General features: G+C 45.0%; 1 protein-coding gene across 1 annotated transcript in view; it reads right to left on the bottom strand.

The window, feature by feature from the left end:
* Nucleotides 1–3028: 3028 nt before the first annotated feature.
* Ksr1 (kinase suppressor of ras 1) overlaps nucleotides 3029–17533 on the bottom strand; it is a 151903-nt gene continuing 137398 nt past the window's right edge. Inside the window, exon 15 of the mRNA XM_087569279.1 lies at nucleotides 3029–3428. Coding sequence (XP_087425405.1) covers nucleotides 3311–3428 — 118 coding nt within the window. The 3' untranslated portion in view covers nucleotides 3029–3310. The remainder of the gene's footprint in view (nucleotides 3429–17533) is intronic.

A 17533-nucleotide genomic window follows, 5' to 3' on the forward strand; every position in this document is an offset into this window, starting at 1 on the left:
TGTGTGTGTGTGTGTGTGTGTGTGTGTGTGTGGTCTGTGAACCCTGCTCCTGCTTTTCTGCTCTCTCTCTCCTACTGTCGTCTCCTTTCTCACAGATAGCCTTGCCCAGGCCTAGTTGGCTGACCAAGTTCAGTCTACTTTTTCCTCTCTCTGCTCTGGACTCTTCCGGATGCCTCTGACTGCTCTCTCTCTTTTTCAGACGATATTAAAAGCCTTCCCCTTGACCATACCTGGGAGTGGTCGTGCTGTCTCTTGATAGGTGTTTTCCTTCCATTGCAGGTTCCCAGGATGGAACTCAGGACTCCAAGTTTGTACCGAAAACACTTGGCTACACTGAGCTCACCAGCCCCCAAGTTTTCTTTTTCTTTTCTTTCTTTCTTTCTTTCTTTTCTTTTTTTTTTTTTTTTTGCAAGTAAAGGAACTAACATTGGATTTTTCAATACAGTATTTGAGAGCCTTCATACTTAAGGGATGTGCAAGTTTATTCTGTCAAACTTCTCTCAATCCAGATTTTCAACCTGAGACGCAGAGAGGTGACAGATACAAAGGTTTACTATTTAGTAAAACAAGATTTACTTTCAGAGTTTGTCAGCTACAGTCTTTTATATCAATGTAAAGTATTCAGAGACTCTTACATTTCTGAATTTTTTAAAAAGTTCTCACATTTGTTTATTTTGTGTGTGGTGGGGGAGGGGACATGCAAGCCACAGCAGGCATGTGTAGGCACCGGGCAGTGAGTGGGAGTCAGTTCTTTGCTTCTATCTTGAGGATCCCAGGTCCCCAGTTAATCAGCCTGAACAGCAAGCATCATTACCTGTAGTGTCAGCCTAATGCTATTTGTATTTTAATGCTAATACTGGGTCCCCACGGCCCAATGAAAGGAGTCCACAGGTGCTTATGATGCTGACTGATCTTGACCTAAAGTTATTTCTGAATGGTAAAGATGCCAACAGCCAATAGCTGGGCAGAAGAGACATAGATGGGGTTTAGGATTTGAAGGCTTGGGGTTAGAGGAAAGATGAGGAGGGAGAGGAGGAGGAGGAAAAGGAGGGGAAGGAAGAGGAGAAGAGGGGGAAAGGAAGGGGAACGGGAGGAGGAGGAAGAGGAAGGCAGGAGAGGGCCTGGAGAGATGGCTCAGTGGTTAGCAGTATTGGCTGCTATGCCAGAGGACCCCCGGATTCAAGTCCCAGCACACACATGGCAGCTCACAACTGTCTGTAACTCTAGTTCAGGAGATCCAACACCCTCACACAGACATATGTGCAGGCAAAACACCAATGCACATACAATAAAAAGTAAATATAAATAAATAAATATAAGAAGAAGGCAGAAGGAAGGAGGAGAAGCCACTGTGGGTTAGGAGTTAAGAGAATACGGTATTAGGGCAGCTCAGTTGGATTTAAGAGCAGCCCAGTTGAAACATTGTAACAACTCAAGGTTATCAATAGGAAAGTAGACTCTAACAGCATGGAGAGTAGGCAGCTGCCCAGTAATTGCGCTGTTTTAAGGCCTATTGTAAATATAAAGGCCGTGTGTGTCTTTCATCTGGGAACTTAAAGAGTCTAAGGCAGAGTGGAAACCCCAGGCCTGATTTAAACACTTTCTACATTTACCTACGGAACCATCTAGCTGCCTCTGGGCTCTTATGGGTCCTGCTGTGTAAAATATGGAGCATTAGTTGTACCTGGGAGGAACTAAGCCTGACTGGGAAGTGGTAGCACAGGGAACTCTTCCGAGGTGATGATTCTTATCTTCGAGCAGGTCTTAATCATACATGTTTTAGCCAAATTTGAAGCAAGCTTTATTAAATATTGGCCAGACCAATGGATATTAGTCAGATCCATAACCAGGACTCCCAGAGAATGGCCACAAGTCACATTAGTCAGGTGCTGATAAAGACAAAACCCTCAGAGCTACATACTTCCCGCCTTGGTCCAATTGGGGGCAGGCATATATCCTGACGTACTTCCTGCCTAAGCAGCAATAACCTACCTGTGATCAAGTACAATCTGAGCAGTGCAAGCAACCAGCCTTGTTTACAGAAGTGAAAATATATGGCTGTTATCTTAGATGAACCACAACCACCAGCATTCTAGGAAGTTGTCTGTTCTTGGGCAAGCGGGGCTCACCTGTTAGAGGTGTTTTTGTTTTACCAATCTATTAAGTGACCTTTAGCCCTCACAAGGGCACAGTACACACACACACACACACACACACACACACACACACACACACACACACACACACACACGCTAGCACACCAAACTCACCCTAAGTATGCTTTTCGGCTGGGGATGAGGCTGAGTGGAGTAGCTGGTGGAGCATGAGGTCCCCCTGGAGCTCTTTCCCAGAGCCATCAAAATAAGGAACCAAGTCTATAACTTGAGTTCTGTGCTTTTGTTGTTGTTGTTGTTGTTGTTCTTGTTGTTGTTCTTGTTTGTTTTTGGGACAGGGTCTTATGCAGCCTAGGCAATCTCTGAGCTCACTGTGTAGCCTTAAACTCCAAATCCTGCTGCCTCCTCCATTTTCCAAGTGCTGTGATTTACCACACTGCCTGAGTTTGTGGTTTTCATTCACAGGTAAAGAAGTGCAAAGCAGTTTTGTTTTGTTTTGTTTGTTTGTTTGTTTTGTTTTTTTTAAAAGAACAGGGGCATTCAACTGTCATGTTTAAATGTAAGAGGATTTGGTTTTATCTTTGTGTATGTGTTGTATCTGCGTGTATACAAGGGTACGTGTTTGTGTAGAGCCCATGGAGATCAGGAGAGGTGACATATCTGGGAGCTGGAGATAGGGACCCTTGTAAGCAACCATGTGGGTGCTGGGAATCAAATCCAGGTCCTCTGCAAGAGCAGCAAGCTATGAACTGCTGAGCCATCTTTCTAGCCCTAACATATACATACGTGTGTGTGTGTGTGTGTGTGTGTGTGTGTGTGTGTGTGTGTGTGTGTGTTGAAAAATCCCACGCAGAGAGACCCTTACTCAAGTCTTGGGAAATCGCGGACCCCAGAAACAGAGAGACCATTTTGGATGTAATAAGCAAAGGCGAGGTTTATTACAGAGACCTATTATAGAGATCTCCGGGCCGACACGTATCCCGCGCAGGAGACAGAGGTGTCGGCCCTGAGAGGCTGGGAAAAAGAGTATTTAAAGGCAGAGGCTGTGAGCACCAGGGGATGGGGGATGTCAAAGGGGAATGCACCACAAGTTACAAGATTGTTTTATGGCTCCAGGAGATAAGGGGACGCCAGAAGGTTTTATGGCCCCCTGGTTCTTAAAACAGAGCTACTAAATCAGGAGAAGGGTAGGGTCTTCAGGTCTTCATTATTTTTAAAAGTTTGTCAAAATTGATGAAGCATCTGTATTTGAAACACCTCTGGTTAGGCTTGGGCTGCCCGGTTTCTTGGAGTGCTCTCTGCAGGACACAATGGCTGAAAAGCACAAGTAGGGGCTTATCAGGGTCTGGAGGACATCTGGTTAAAGTATGACTCTGAGTAAGCTGGGGGGATGTCTTTGGATGGTTTATGGGTCAGTCCTCGATAGCCTGAGCTGGTTTTTGCATTCCTTTTCTTCATCTTTATGGCCTGCTATTCCTGGCGGCAGGGCTTAGCCCTGAGTTTGTGGCTTTTGGGGCTAACTCTTTTAATTTTATATTTCTAAACCTAGAATTGTATAATTTTCTTTTCATGTGTGTGTGTATTTTTTTTAAAGATCTTGCCCTACCCTCCATAACCACAAAACCCATAAAACTCATTCCTTTCTGTATCTGAGCAGAGACAGCAAGGACCTAGAGCTGCCGTCATCCCCACTGTCACCCCTCCATCTCAGACAGGCCCCTCCAGCATCTGCTAATTCTTACCTCTATGGGACCATGGGGAAGAGAATAGCCAGAAAGCACCCTAGTGAGGGCAGACTGTCAGGGGGAACATGTGGGACTCACTGCACCACTAGGGCAGACTGTCAGGGGTAACATGTGGGACTCACTGCACCACTAGGACAGACTGTCAGGGGGAACATGTGGGACTCACTGCACCGCTAGGACAGACTGTCAGGGGTAACATGTGGGACTCACTGCACCGCTAGGACAGGCTGTCGCCTTCTCACTGCCCCACGGAAGCTCCTCTTCCAGCTTTTAGTATTTAGGGACAGGGTATCATTCTGAAGCCCTGGATAGCCTCACACTCACAGAAATCCTCCTGCCTCAGGTTCTCAGCTGTGCCTCTCGAAGTGTTTACATCTATACCTTGTATCCACTGGGCAACGCTTCATGTGAATGCTCAGAGTGAAGGGAAGTCAAATGGGCAGCGGTGCCTTTGGGTGTGGGGGACTCCGGGACACACACAGCCTGAACCTCCCATATAGCAGACCCACCCTTCTGCTCTGGACAGCTGCTGATCATGCTTATTGCCTAGAGGAATCGAAACTGAGCACTGGGAAGCAGACACCTGGAGGGGTGTGGAGACCGGAACAAGAATTCCCTTCTGCAGCAGAGCAAGAACCTAGGCTCAGCCCTGCCTGCCCTTTGGGTCCCACTCCAATTCTCCCTCCCTCGGGACAAGTCTTCCGGGGGAACCTGACACTCTGGAAAACTTCTTAAGGATATTAACTGATTTTCTGGGAACAGAGTGTAGGAGAGGGAACAAATGCTGCAACGGCGGCCAACCCTCCCCACCTTGAGGCTGTAACAAGCCTTAAGCAAACCTGTCAGCTGTAGCTAAGAAGGGACAGTTAGCATAATGAAGCTCCAACAGCTTCAGGGATTGCAACAGGGAGGCGTGGTTGTAGGGCGTGACTGGAAATTGCACGTTTCAACCACAGTCCCTTCTGAGCTACATACACATTAGGGCGCTGCCAGGGCTAAAGTTTTGCTTTAAGTCTTAATTACCAAGCTTAAAGATCTAAAAACAGAAACCGCCCCTAACCTTTGAGTCCCGACTGCCCTAGGACAGACCACTTCCTAGAATACCTGGTGCTGTTGCTCGAGGAAGATAACAGGCCATGTTTTCACTTCTGAAAACAAGTCGCTTGCCCCCAAGCACGGGATGTGCTTGACCACATGTGTGTTGAAGTAACTTAGGCAGGAAGTATGTAGCCTTGTGGGGTTTGCCTTTATAAGCACCTGACCAATGTAATTTGTGGCTATTCTCTGGGACTCATGGGTACAAACCATCCTCCTGCCGGTGTCTATTGTCCCGGCCAGTATTTAATAAAAACTTGCTTCAAATTGAGCTAAAAGTTGTGACAGTGGTCTTATGCTCACCCGATCGGGTTATCAATGCATCTTAAAGAATGGCTCGTGTATCCAGCACAGGCGACCACAGGCACCCGGTGCCAGATCAAGTTAAGGTCAGGGAGAAGGCCAGCTCCTGAGCCTCACAAGCCCTCCGGAGTCTATATGACCCACGAAGATTCTCTGCAGCAGGAAAAAGAAACTCCCAGAAAAAGTCAGAGCCTTAGGATGTTTACTGAACGCCTGTGCATGTCGGGATAGGAATATGGTTCTCCCAACCTGGAGTGAGGGGCTCCTTCCTTTCAAAGGGTAATACGATTGTCATTTGGGTTGGCAGCTGTGGGAATTACTACCTGCAGTGAAGGAAGTGAGTTTGCTTCAGGTCTGAGGGAAGTCTGTGTGTGGAGCCACAGCAGTTGAGTAAAACCAGATAAGAGAGTTCCACTGTCGATACTCGGTTCCCTCACTGTAAGTCAAAACTGGTGGCAGGTCTGCTTCCTAAGGGGACTGTGGGTTAAGGAGCTGCTGGTTGTCGGCATCCAGGCTGCAGAATGAACACACTGGGCTGTCTTTTGTTTCTTCCTGACCTTGCCATGGGAGTAAGGCCAGGGTGGTCTTCTGAGGGGAGTGGGTGTTGTAGAATCTCAGCTCTTGTCCAGACAGACCATACCAGGCCAATGCAATTCCACGTGGGAGAGGTTTACTGGGGGTTATGGAGACAAAAGGGCGAGAGAGAGAGAGGAAGAAGACGGGGAAAAGGACAGGAAGGGTCTGCTTTTTATTTAACTGTGATGTAACCGCTCTCAGGTAAAGGTGGGAGGTAAAGCAAATGGACCCTAAGTTGATGGTGACAGAGGGGCCCTGTCCATGCACATGTATGTGCACACTTATATCTCCAGGCAGCAGGCAGCTCCCAGGGACTGCAGAGCACAGGTGGAGGACAAAGCGAATGACAGTTACACTGGAGAAGACCCAGTCCCGCCCAGTAGCCCCAGGTCCAGGCAAAGGAGTCACAAATAGGAAAGGGGCATGCTTACTTTAGCGGGATCCCTGGGAGGGATTGAATGTGTGGGTTCCCAGGAAACAGGGAACTCTGGCTTAGCTCATTCGTAGCAGTGGTTGTCTGGAAGTGCCGAGAGGCCTTCTATGGGAGACTGAGGCTGTGGCTCTGTAAGTGAAGGCCTTCTCTGTGCTCCCCACACAGTTTTGATGGAAGAGACAGTCCACGTTTATATATACCATTTATCGACTGTTCAGCATCTGAGACTGTCTTCCCATCCCCTGAGTGGCATCTCAGCACTTCCTTATAACCCAGTTCCCAACGACAACACAGGGAGACGAAATCTAGGAACACAGTCTAGCCTTTCCATACAGCCCAGCACTGGGGTAGAATGCAGTCCCACAAACATACACACACACATGTATACACATACATGTACACATACACACATAAGCATATGTGCATGCATGCATATACACACAGAGTCATACATACATACATACATACATACATACATACATACACACACACAGGTACACACACATACACACACACCGAGAGGCCAAACTTACTCCATCTTGGGACTGGCCTCCATCCTAAAGAGAAAAAGAAGCCTGAGAACTTGGCCCGCAACTGCACCCAAGCTGCACCCAAGAACCAGGAAGGACCCCACGGCTTGTCCTTGGCCAGAGTCACTCCCTAGCTACTTCCTAGCAAGAGTGAACCAAAGATCTGTCTGATCATTTCAGATGTACTTTCAGACCGTTTGTGATTACGGTCTTGCCTCAGAGCACCCACCTGTTGGCTGACAACAGACATTCAGTTAGATGCTTGCCACGATAGACCCCACCTTACTTACTTTCATTTTCTATAAAACCTTGTCTCCAGGAGAGTTTAGGGCTGGCTCACCAAAAACCGTTCCGTGGGCCTGTGGTGAGTAAACACAAACTCGAGTTTGTAATAAAGAGACTCTAATGTGATTACATCGGAAACGGCTCGGTGGTGGTCTTTTGGGGTTCAGGAATGCTTTGTGGCACAACAACACAAGTATTCAAAAAGACTTTAATTTAGAAAAAAGGTACAAGAGCGGGTCCCCTGCGTCTGAGACACCGCCGGAACCTGAAGGGACCAACCAGATAAACAGTTCTCTGCACCCAAATCCCGTGGGAGGGAGAGCTAAACCTTCAGAGAGGCAGACACACCTGGGAAACCAGAAGAGACTGCACTCTGCCCACATTACTGATTCCAGAGGAAAACACCAAACACCATCTGGAACCCTGGTGCACGGAAGCTCCCGGAAAGGGAGGCGCAGATCTTCCTGGTTGCTGCCTCCTCGGAGAGCTCATAAGCAACACCCCACGAGCAAACTTGAGCCTCGGGACCACAGGTAAGACAAACCTTCCTGCTCCAAGCGACCTGCCTGGTGAACTCAAGACACAGGCCCACAGGAACAGCTGAAGACCTGTAGATAGGAAAAACTACATGCCCGAAAGCAGAACACTCTGTCCCCATAACTGACTGAAAGAAAACAGGAAAACAGGTCTACAGCACTCCTGACACACAGGCTTATAGGACAGTCTAGCCACTGTCAGAAATAGGAGAACAAAGTGACACTAGAGATAATCTGATGGCGAGAGGCAAGCGCAGGAACCCAAGCAACAGAAACCAAGACTACATGGCATCATTGGAGCCCAATTCTCCCACCAAAGCAAACACGGAATATCCAAACACAACAGAAAAGCAAGATCTAGTTTCAAAATCATATTTGATCATGATGCTGGAGGACTTCAAGAAAGACATGAAGAACTCCCTTAGAGAAACACAGGAAAACATAAATAAACAAGTAGAAACCTACAGAGAGGAATTACAAAAATTCCTGAAAGAATTCCAGGAAAACACAATCAAACAGTTGAAGGAATTAAAAATGGAAATAGAAGCAATCAAGAAAGAACACATGGAAACAACCCTGGATATAGAAAACCAAAAGAAGAGACAAGGAGCCATAGATACAAGCTTCACCAACAGAACACAAGAGATAGAAGAGAGAATCTCAGGAGCAGAAGATTCCATAGAAATCATCGACTCAACTGTCAAAGATAATGTAAAGCGGAAAAAGCTACTGGTCCAAAACATACAGGAAATCCAGGACTCAATGAGAAGACCAAACCTAAGGATAATATGTATAGAAGAGAGTGAAGACTCCCAGCTCAAAGGACCAGTAAATATCTTCAACAAAATCATAGAAGAAAACTTTCCCTAACCTAAAGAAAGAGATACCCATAAGCATACAAGAAGCATACAGAACTCCAAATAGATTGGACCAGAAAAGAAATTCCTCCCGTCACATAATAGTCAAAACACCAAATGCACAAAATAAAGAAAGAATATTAAAAGCAGTAAGGGAAAAAGGTCAAGTAACATATAAAGGCAGGCCTATCAGAATCACACCAGACTTTTCGCCAGAGACTATGAAAGCCAGAAGATCCTGGACAGATGTCATACAGACCATAAGAGAACACAAATGGTAGCCCAGGTTACTGTATCCTGCAAAACTCTCAATTAACATAGATGGAGAAACCAAGATATTCCATGACAAAACCAAATTTACACAATATCTTTCTACAAATCCAGCGCTACAAAGGATAATAAATGGTAAAGCCCAACATAAGGAGGCAAGCTACACCCTAGAAGAAGCAAGAAACTAATCGTCTTGGCAACAAAACAAAGAGAAGAAAAGCACACAAACATGACCTCACATCCATCCTTAATATCTCTCAACATCAATGGCCTCAACTCTCCAATAAAAAGACATAGATTAACAAACTGGATACGCAACGAGGACCCTGCATTCTGCTGCCTACAGGAAACACACCTCAGAGACAAAGACAGACACTACCTCAGAGTGAAAGGCTGGAAAACAACTTTCCAAGCAAATGGTCGGAAGAAGCAAGCTGGAGTAGCCATTCTAATATCAAATAAAATCAATTTTCAACTAAAAGTCATCAAAAAAGATAAGGAAGGACACTTTATATTCATCAAAGGAAAAATCCACCAAGATGAACTCTCAATCCTAAATATCTATGCCCCAAATACAAGGGCACCTACATACGTAAAAGAAACCTTACTAAAGCTCAAAACACACATTGAACCTCACATAATAATAGTAGGAGATTTCAACACCCCACTCTCATCAATGGACAGATCATGGAAACAGAAATTAAACAGAGACATAGACTAAGAGAAGTCATGAACCAAATGAACTTAACAGATATTTATAGAACATTCTATCCTAAAGCAAAAGGATATACATTCTTCTTAGCTCCTCATGGTATTTTCTCCAAAATTGACCATATAATTGGTCAAAAAAACGGGCCTCAACAGGTACAGAAAGATAGAAATAATCCCATGCGTGCTATCAGACCACCACGGCCTAAAGCTGGTCTTCAATAACAATAAGGGAAGAACGCCCACATATACGTGGAAGTTGAACAATGCTCTACTCAATGATAACCTGGTCAAGGAAGAAATAAAGAAAGAAATTAAAGACTTCTTAGAATTTAATGAAAATGAAGGTACAACATACCCAAACTTATGGGACACAATGAAAGCTGTGCTAAGAGGAAAACTCATAGCTCTGAGTGCCTGCAGAAAGAAACAGGAAAGAGCATATGTCACCAGCTTGACAGCACACCTAAAAGCTCTAGAACAAAAAGAAGCAAATACACCCAGGAGGAGTAGAAGGCAGGAAATAATCAAACTCAGAGCTGAAATCAACCAAGTAGAAACAAAATGGACCATAGAAAGAATCAACAGAACTAAAAGTTGGTTCTTTGAGAAAATCAACAAGATAGATAAACCCTTTGCCAGACTAATGAGAGGACACAGAGAGTGTGTCCAAATTAACAAAATCAGAAATGAAAAGGGAGACATAACTACAGAATCAGAGGAAATTAAAAAAATCATCAGATCTTACTATAAAAGCCTATATTCAACAAAACTTGACAATCTGCAGGAAATGGACAATTTCCTAGACAGATACCAGGTACTGAAGTTAAATCAGGAACAGATAAACCAGTTAAACAACCCCATAACTCCTAAGGAAATAGAAGCAGTCATTAAAGGTCTCCCAACCAAAAAGAGCCCAGGTCCAGACGGGTTCAGTGCAGAATTCTATCAGACCTTCATAGAAGACCTCATACCAATACTATCCAAACTATTCCACAAAATTGAAACAGATGGATCACTACCGAATTCCTTCTATGAAGCCACAATTACTCTTATACCCAAACCACACAAAGACCCAACAAAGAAAGAGAACTTCAGACCAATTTCCCTTATGAATATCGACACAAAAATACTCAATAAAATTCTGGCAAACCAAATCCAAGAGCACATCAAAACAATCATCCACCATGATCAAGTAGGCTCCATCCCAGGCATGCAGGGATGGTTTAATATACGGAAAACCATCAACGTGATCCATTATATAAACAAACTGAAAGAACAAAACCACATGATCATTTCATTAGATGCTGAGAAAGCATTTGACAAAATTCAACACCCCTTCATGATAAAAGTCCTGGAAAGAATAGGAATTCAAGGCCCATACCTAAACATAGTAAAAGCCATATACAGCAAACCAGTTGCTAACATTAAACTAAATGGAGAGAAACTTGAAGCAATCCCACTAAAATCAGGGACTAGATAAGGCTGCCCACTCTCTCCCTACTTATTCAATATAGTTCTTGAAGTTCTAGCCAGAGCAATCAGACAACAAAAGGAGATCAAGGGGATACAGATCGGAAAAGAAGAAGTCAAAATATCACTATTTGCAGATTATATGATAGTATATTTAAGTGATCCCAAAAGTTCCACCAGAGAACTACTAAAGCTGATAAACAACGTCAGCAAAATGGTTGGGTATAAAATTAACTCAAATAAATCAGTAGCCTTCCTCTACACAAAAGAGAAACAAGCCGAGAAAGAAATTAGGGAAATGACACCCTTCATAATAGACCCAAATAATATAAAGTACCTCGGTGTGACTTTAACCAAGCAAGTAAAAGATCTGTACAATAAGAACTTCAAGACACTGAAGAAAGAAATTGAAGAAGACCTCAGAAGATGGAAAGATCTCCCATGCTCATGGATTGGCAGGATTAATATAGTAAAAATGGCCATTTTACCAAAAGCGATCTACAGATTCAATGCAATCCCCATCAAAATACCAATCCATTTCTTCAAAGAGTTAGACAGAACAATTTGCAAATTCATCTGGAATAACAAAAAACCCAGGATAGCTAAAACTCTCCTCAACAATAAAAGGACTTCAGGGGGAATCACTATCCCTGAACTCAAGCAGTACTACAGAGCAATAGTGATAAAAACTGCATGGTATTGGTACAGAGACAGACAGATAGACCAATGGAACAGAACTGAAGACCCAGAAATGAACCCACACACCTATGGGCACTTGATTTTTGACAAAGGAGCCAAAACCATCCAATGGAAAAAAGATAGCATTTTCAGCAAAAGGTGCTGGTTCAACTGGAGGTCAACATGTAGAAGAATGCAGATCGATCCATGCTTATCACCCTGTACAAAGCTTAAGTCCAGGTGGATCAAGGACCTCCACATCAAACCAGATACACTCAAACTAATAGAAGAAAAACTAGGGCAGCATCTCGAACACATGGGTACTGGAAAAAATTTCCTGAACAAAACACCAATGGCTTATGCTCTAAGATCAAGAATCGACAAATGGGATCTCATAAAACTGCAAAGCTTCTGTAAGGCAAAGGACACTGTGGTTAGGACAAAACGGCAACCAACAGATTGGGAAAAGATCTTTACCAATCCTACAACAGATAGAGGCCTTATATCCAAAATATACAAAGAACTCAAGAAGTTAGACCGCAGGGAGACAAATAACCCTATTAAAAATGGGGTTCAGAGCTAAACAAGCAATTCACAGCTGAGGAATGCCGAATGGCTGAGAAACACCTAAAGAAATGTTCAACATCTTTAGTCATAAGGGAAATGCAAATCAAAACAACCCTGAGATTTCACCTCACACCAGTGAGAATGGCTAAGGATCAAAAACTCAGGTGACAGCAGATGCTGGTGAGGATGTGGAGAAAGAGGAACACTCCTCCATTGTTGGTAGGATTGCAGACTGGTACAACCGTTCTGGAAATCAGTCTGGAGGTTCCTCAGAAAATTGGACATTGAACTGCCTGAGGATCCAGCTATACCTCTCTTGGGCATATACCCAAAAGATGCCCCAACATATAAAAAAGACACGTGCTCCACTATGTTCATAGCAGCCTTATTTATAATAGCCAGAAGCTGGAAAGAACCCAGATGCCCTTCAACAAAGGAATGGATACAGAAAATGTGGTACATCTACACAATGGAATATTACTCAGCTATCAAAAACAATGCCTTTATGAAATTCATAGGCAAATGGTTGGAACTGGAAAATATCATCCTAAGTGAGGTAACCCAATCACAGAAAAACACACACGGTATGCACTCATTGATAAGTGGCCATTAGCCCAAATGCTTGAATTATCCTAGATGCCTAGAACACATGACTCAAGACAGATGATCAAAATGTGAATGCTTCACTCCTTCTTTAAAAGGGGAACAAGAATACCCTTGGCAGGGAATAGAGAGGCAAAGATTAAAACAGAGACAGAAGGAACACCCATTCAGAGCCTGCCCCACATGTGGCCCATACATATACAGCCACCCAATTAGACAAGATGGATGAAGCAAAGAAGTGCAGGCAGACAGGAGCCGGATGTAGATCTCTCCTGAGAGACACAGCCAGAATACAGCAAATACAGAGGCAAATGCCAGCAGCAAACCACTGAACTGAGAACAGGACCCCTGTTGAAGGAATCAGAGAAAGAACTGGAAGAGCTTGAAGGGGCTCGAGACCCCATATGAACAATGCCAAGCAACCAGAGCTTCCAGGGACTAAGCCACTACCTAAAGACTATACATGGACTGACCCTGGACTCTGACCTCATAGGTAGCATTGAATATCCTAGTAAGAGCACCAGTGGAAGGGGAAGCCCTGGGTCCTGCTAAGACTGAACCCCCAGTGAACGTGATTGTTGGGGGGAAGGCGGCAATGGGGGGAGGATGGGGAGGGGAACACCCATAAAGAAGGGGAGGGGGAAGGGGAGGGGCTAGGGGGATGTTGGCCCAGAAACCAGGAGAGGGAATAACACTCGAAATGTAAATAAGAAATACTCAAGTTAATAAAAAAAAAGAAAAAGAAAAAGAAAAAAGAAAAGAAAAAAGGTACAAGCTAAGTTCCAGAAAGACGCCTTAAACTTGCCTTTAGCAGTGGGCTGGAGTGAGCTTGGATTGTGAGACGTCAACACTGGGAAATACACTGTCTACAGGAAGGCCCAGGACAGCACTTTGCATAGGAACTTGGTGAGATAAAGTGTGTGTGTGTGTGTGTGTGTGTGTGTGTGTGTGTGTGTGTGTGTGTGTGTGTTAAATCTCAGATCGGCCAGGACTCTTTCAACAGAGTTTGTATAAAACAGCCACATAATTTAGAAAAGGCCAACCAGGACAGTCCCTCCAGCCTACCTACCTTTCTAAGCATCTGAAAAGTTTCTGCAATCCAAGTGTCTGGAACTAATATTTGTGTAAGTGGTGATAAATACTTATAATACAGGTGCTTGGAGGCAGAGGCAGGAAGATCGGGAGTTCAAGAGTTCAAGGCCAGCCTTGAATACATGGGGAGTATAGCTAGCCTGGGCTCCTATGGAACCCTGTCTCAAAAATAAGTCAGTAAATAAATAAATAAGCTATGAGAAGGAGGGGTCTGTCTTAGGGTTTTATTGCTGTGTACAGACACCATGATCAATGTAAGTTTTATAAAGGACATTTAATTGGGGCTGGCTTACAGGTTCAGAGGTTCAGTCCAGTATCATCAAGGCGGGAGCATGGCAGCATCCAGGCAGGCATGGTGCAGGAGGAGCTGAGTTCTACATCTTCACCCAAAGGAAGCCAGGAACAGACTAAGCATCCTCAGGCAGCTAGGAGGAGGGTCTCCAAGCCCACCCCACAGTGACACATTTCCTCCAACAAGGCCACACCTTCTAATAGTGCCATTCCCTGGGCCAAGCATATGCAAAGCATCACAGGGTCTCAGACCTTCAATCCCAGCACTCGGGAAGCAGAGGCAAAGGCAGATGGGTCTTTGCGAGTTCAAGGTTAGCCAGGGCTACCTGTTGAAAGAAAGGAAGGCAGGAAGGAAGGAAGGGAGGAAGGCAGGAAGGCAGGAGGGGAGGAAGGAAGGAAGGAAGGAAGGAAGGAAGGAAGGAAGGAAGGAAGGGAGGGAGGGAGGGAGGGAGGGAGGGAGGGAGGGAGGCAGGCAGGCAGGCAGGCAGGCAGGAAGGAAGGAAGGAAGGAAGGAACGAACAAAGAAAGTGAGGAGGGACTTGTAGTTACTAGACCAGAGTTCCGAGGTTAGCCCAAGGCATATAGTAAATGGTATTTCAGGGTTGTTTGTTTTTTGAGACAAGGTTTCATTATGTAGGTCAGGCTGGTTTCAAACCTTTAGTCCTCCTGCCTCAGTCTTCCAAGTGCTGGGATTATAGGTATGCATCACCAAACCTGGCTGCAATAAGGTTTTAATCAAAGATTGATTTAAAGAAAAGTGGTGGTGTTTAGAGAGGGAGAAATTGAGGAATATGATACATGACTGTCAAGCCGCTAGAGCTACGAGGGCTTAGAACACAAGTCAGTAGTGGTGCAATTGCCTAGCAAGCACATATGAGGCCCTGAGTTCAATTCCCAGCAACACATACATATACACAAGAGCATACATGAACACCACACACACACACACACACACACACACACACACACACACACCCACCACCACCACCACCACCACCACCACCACCACCACCACCACCACCGCCACTGCCTCCACCATCGCCATCGCTGCCGCCACCGCCATCTGTGTATTTAGCATGAAGGATGGAACCCAGGGCTTCATACATGACAGGCAAGCACTCTACTCACTGACCTCTGACCCCAGCTGTAAAACACCTGCAAACTGTTCACTCCTGTGAACCGGGCGGGCACGCTCCCCAGTGGGGAAAAGTTTCCTGAGCCTTTTCTTCCCAGGCAAGGAGACTCTTATCTCTGCTGGGAGGAACAATAGCAGATGGCAGATGCCAGGGTGTGTACACCGAGGTCACGCCCACCCTGCTTGAAGTCCTCACCTAACCAGCTCCCTTCATGTCACCAGCTTATACTGCTGATGGTCTTCTGTTTGTCCTTCTGTCCTGTCCCTCCTTCCTTTTACCCAGTCTCATGGGACAGGGTCCTCCCCACCCCGTGTGTCCTGTAGCTGTCCCCAGGAAAGGAGCCATTGTTGATTGGATGCCAGGTTGCATTCTGAGGAGCTCTTGGCACAGGAAAAAAAATGTCATTTGAAAATTTCACATTTCGACTGAAGCTCCCAGCATCCCCATAGAGTTCAGTAATTGACAAAGCTAAGAATAAGAGAACCCCCAGGCAGCTGTTGAGTAGAAGATCTGGAAGGTAAATGGAATGGCCTGATGCGTCGGTCCATGGATGACCTCCCTGGCCATCATCACCTCATAGCTACAGAGATGTCTAGAGGTTGTCCCACTGTTCCTCCAGAGCTCACTAATCTGCTGTTGGCTGCGTTATCTTGACTGTGCAAATTTGCCTTGCAAACCAGACAGACATGGGGAACTCAGCTTGTGTGCCCCCCATATCCCAATAAGAGATCTTGTCACACAAAACAAAATGGATGTCTCATAAGGAAGAACACGTGAAGTTCACTTCCGAATGCTCACACATGTGTGTGTACCTGCACACACATGAAAATGCACATATACTCACACATACACACAAAGGAAAAAACCATTCAGGGGAAGTAACCAGACGTAGTGGCACATAGCTAAGGTCTCAGCATCTGGTTCCTACGTCAAACCACCCTTGCTTTCCAGGGACAAATAGCATTTGGGATTGGCAAGCCATCTTTTAATATGCTAAACTTAGTTGACATCTTGTTGAGGATTCATCATCATCATCGTTGCCATCATCACCACCATCACCACTACCACCACCACCACCACCATCACCACCACCACCACCACCATCACCACTACCACCATCACCACCACCACCACCACCAACAACAACAACACCACCACCACCACCACCACTACCACCACCATCACCACCACCACCACCATCACCACCACCACCACCATCACCACCATCACCACCATCATCATCCACCACATTGCAGGAGTGTGCATATGGAAACCAGAGGAAATGCTTTGGAGTTCTCTCTGCTTCTGCTTTTACCTGAGTTCTGACAATCAAACTCAGGTTACTGGGACTGCACAGCAAAACCCTTTGCCTGTTGAGCCATCCCAGCTGTCCTGACTATGAGGATTTTTTTTTAAACAGTATTTTTTTTTAGAATTATTTATTTTATGTATATGAGTACACTGTAGCTGTCTTCAGACACACCAGAAGAGGGCATCAGATCCCATTACAGATGGTTGTGAGCCACCATGTGGTTGCTGGGATTTGAACTCAGGACCTCTGGAAGAGCAGTCAGTGCTCTTAACCTCTGAGCCATCTCTCCAGCCCCGACTATGAGGATTTTTACATCCGTGTTTATCACGACACCTTCTTCTAGGTTTTTAAGAATATGGGCTTTGTATCAGTGTGATACTGGCTTTTCATGTTAATAAGTGTTCTCCACTCTTTGATTTTTCATACATGTTTAAGGAATATTGGCGTTAGATCATTAAATGTTTAGGTAGAATCTGCACATTAAGCCAGTGGGTCCAGGGTTTCACCTGGAGAGTTTAGGTGACCAGTTTCATCTCGTTACTAGTTTGCAGCTGTGTCTGCAAAATTCATTTTTTTTTCTTTTTTTTCGGAGCTGGGGACCGAACCCAGGACCTAGCAAGCGCTCTACCATTGAGCTAAATCCCCAACCCCGGAAAATCCATTTCTTTGATTGAGTCTTGGAGGGCTCTGTATCTGGCTCGTCCAGTTTACTTCATCTGCGGATATACATTCTGTCTTATAACCAACCATCTTATTTCTGTAGAATTGGGCACTAACATCTCCATATTCATTCCTGGTTTTGACAATTCCAGTCTTCTGTTTTCTCAATCCATTTAGAGGTTTATCAATCCGGGTAAATCTTGTCAAACAGCCAGCTTTGGATTTTACCGGACTTGAGCAGTTTCTCAGTCTCCGTTCTGTGCACCCAC

The sequence above is a fragment of the Rattus norvegicus genome, chromosome 10 (assembly GCF_021556685.1).
Source record: "Rattus norvegicus strain SHRSP/BbbUtx chromosome 10, alternate assembly SHRSP_T2T, whole genome shotgun sequence".
Lineage (NCBI taxonomy): Eukaryota > Metazoa > Chordata > Mammalia > Rodentia > Muridae > Rattus > Rattus norvegicus.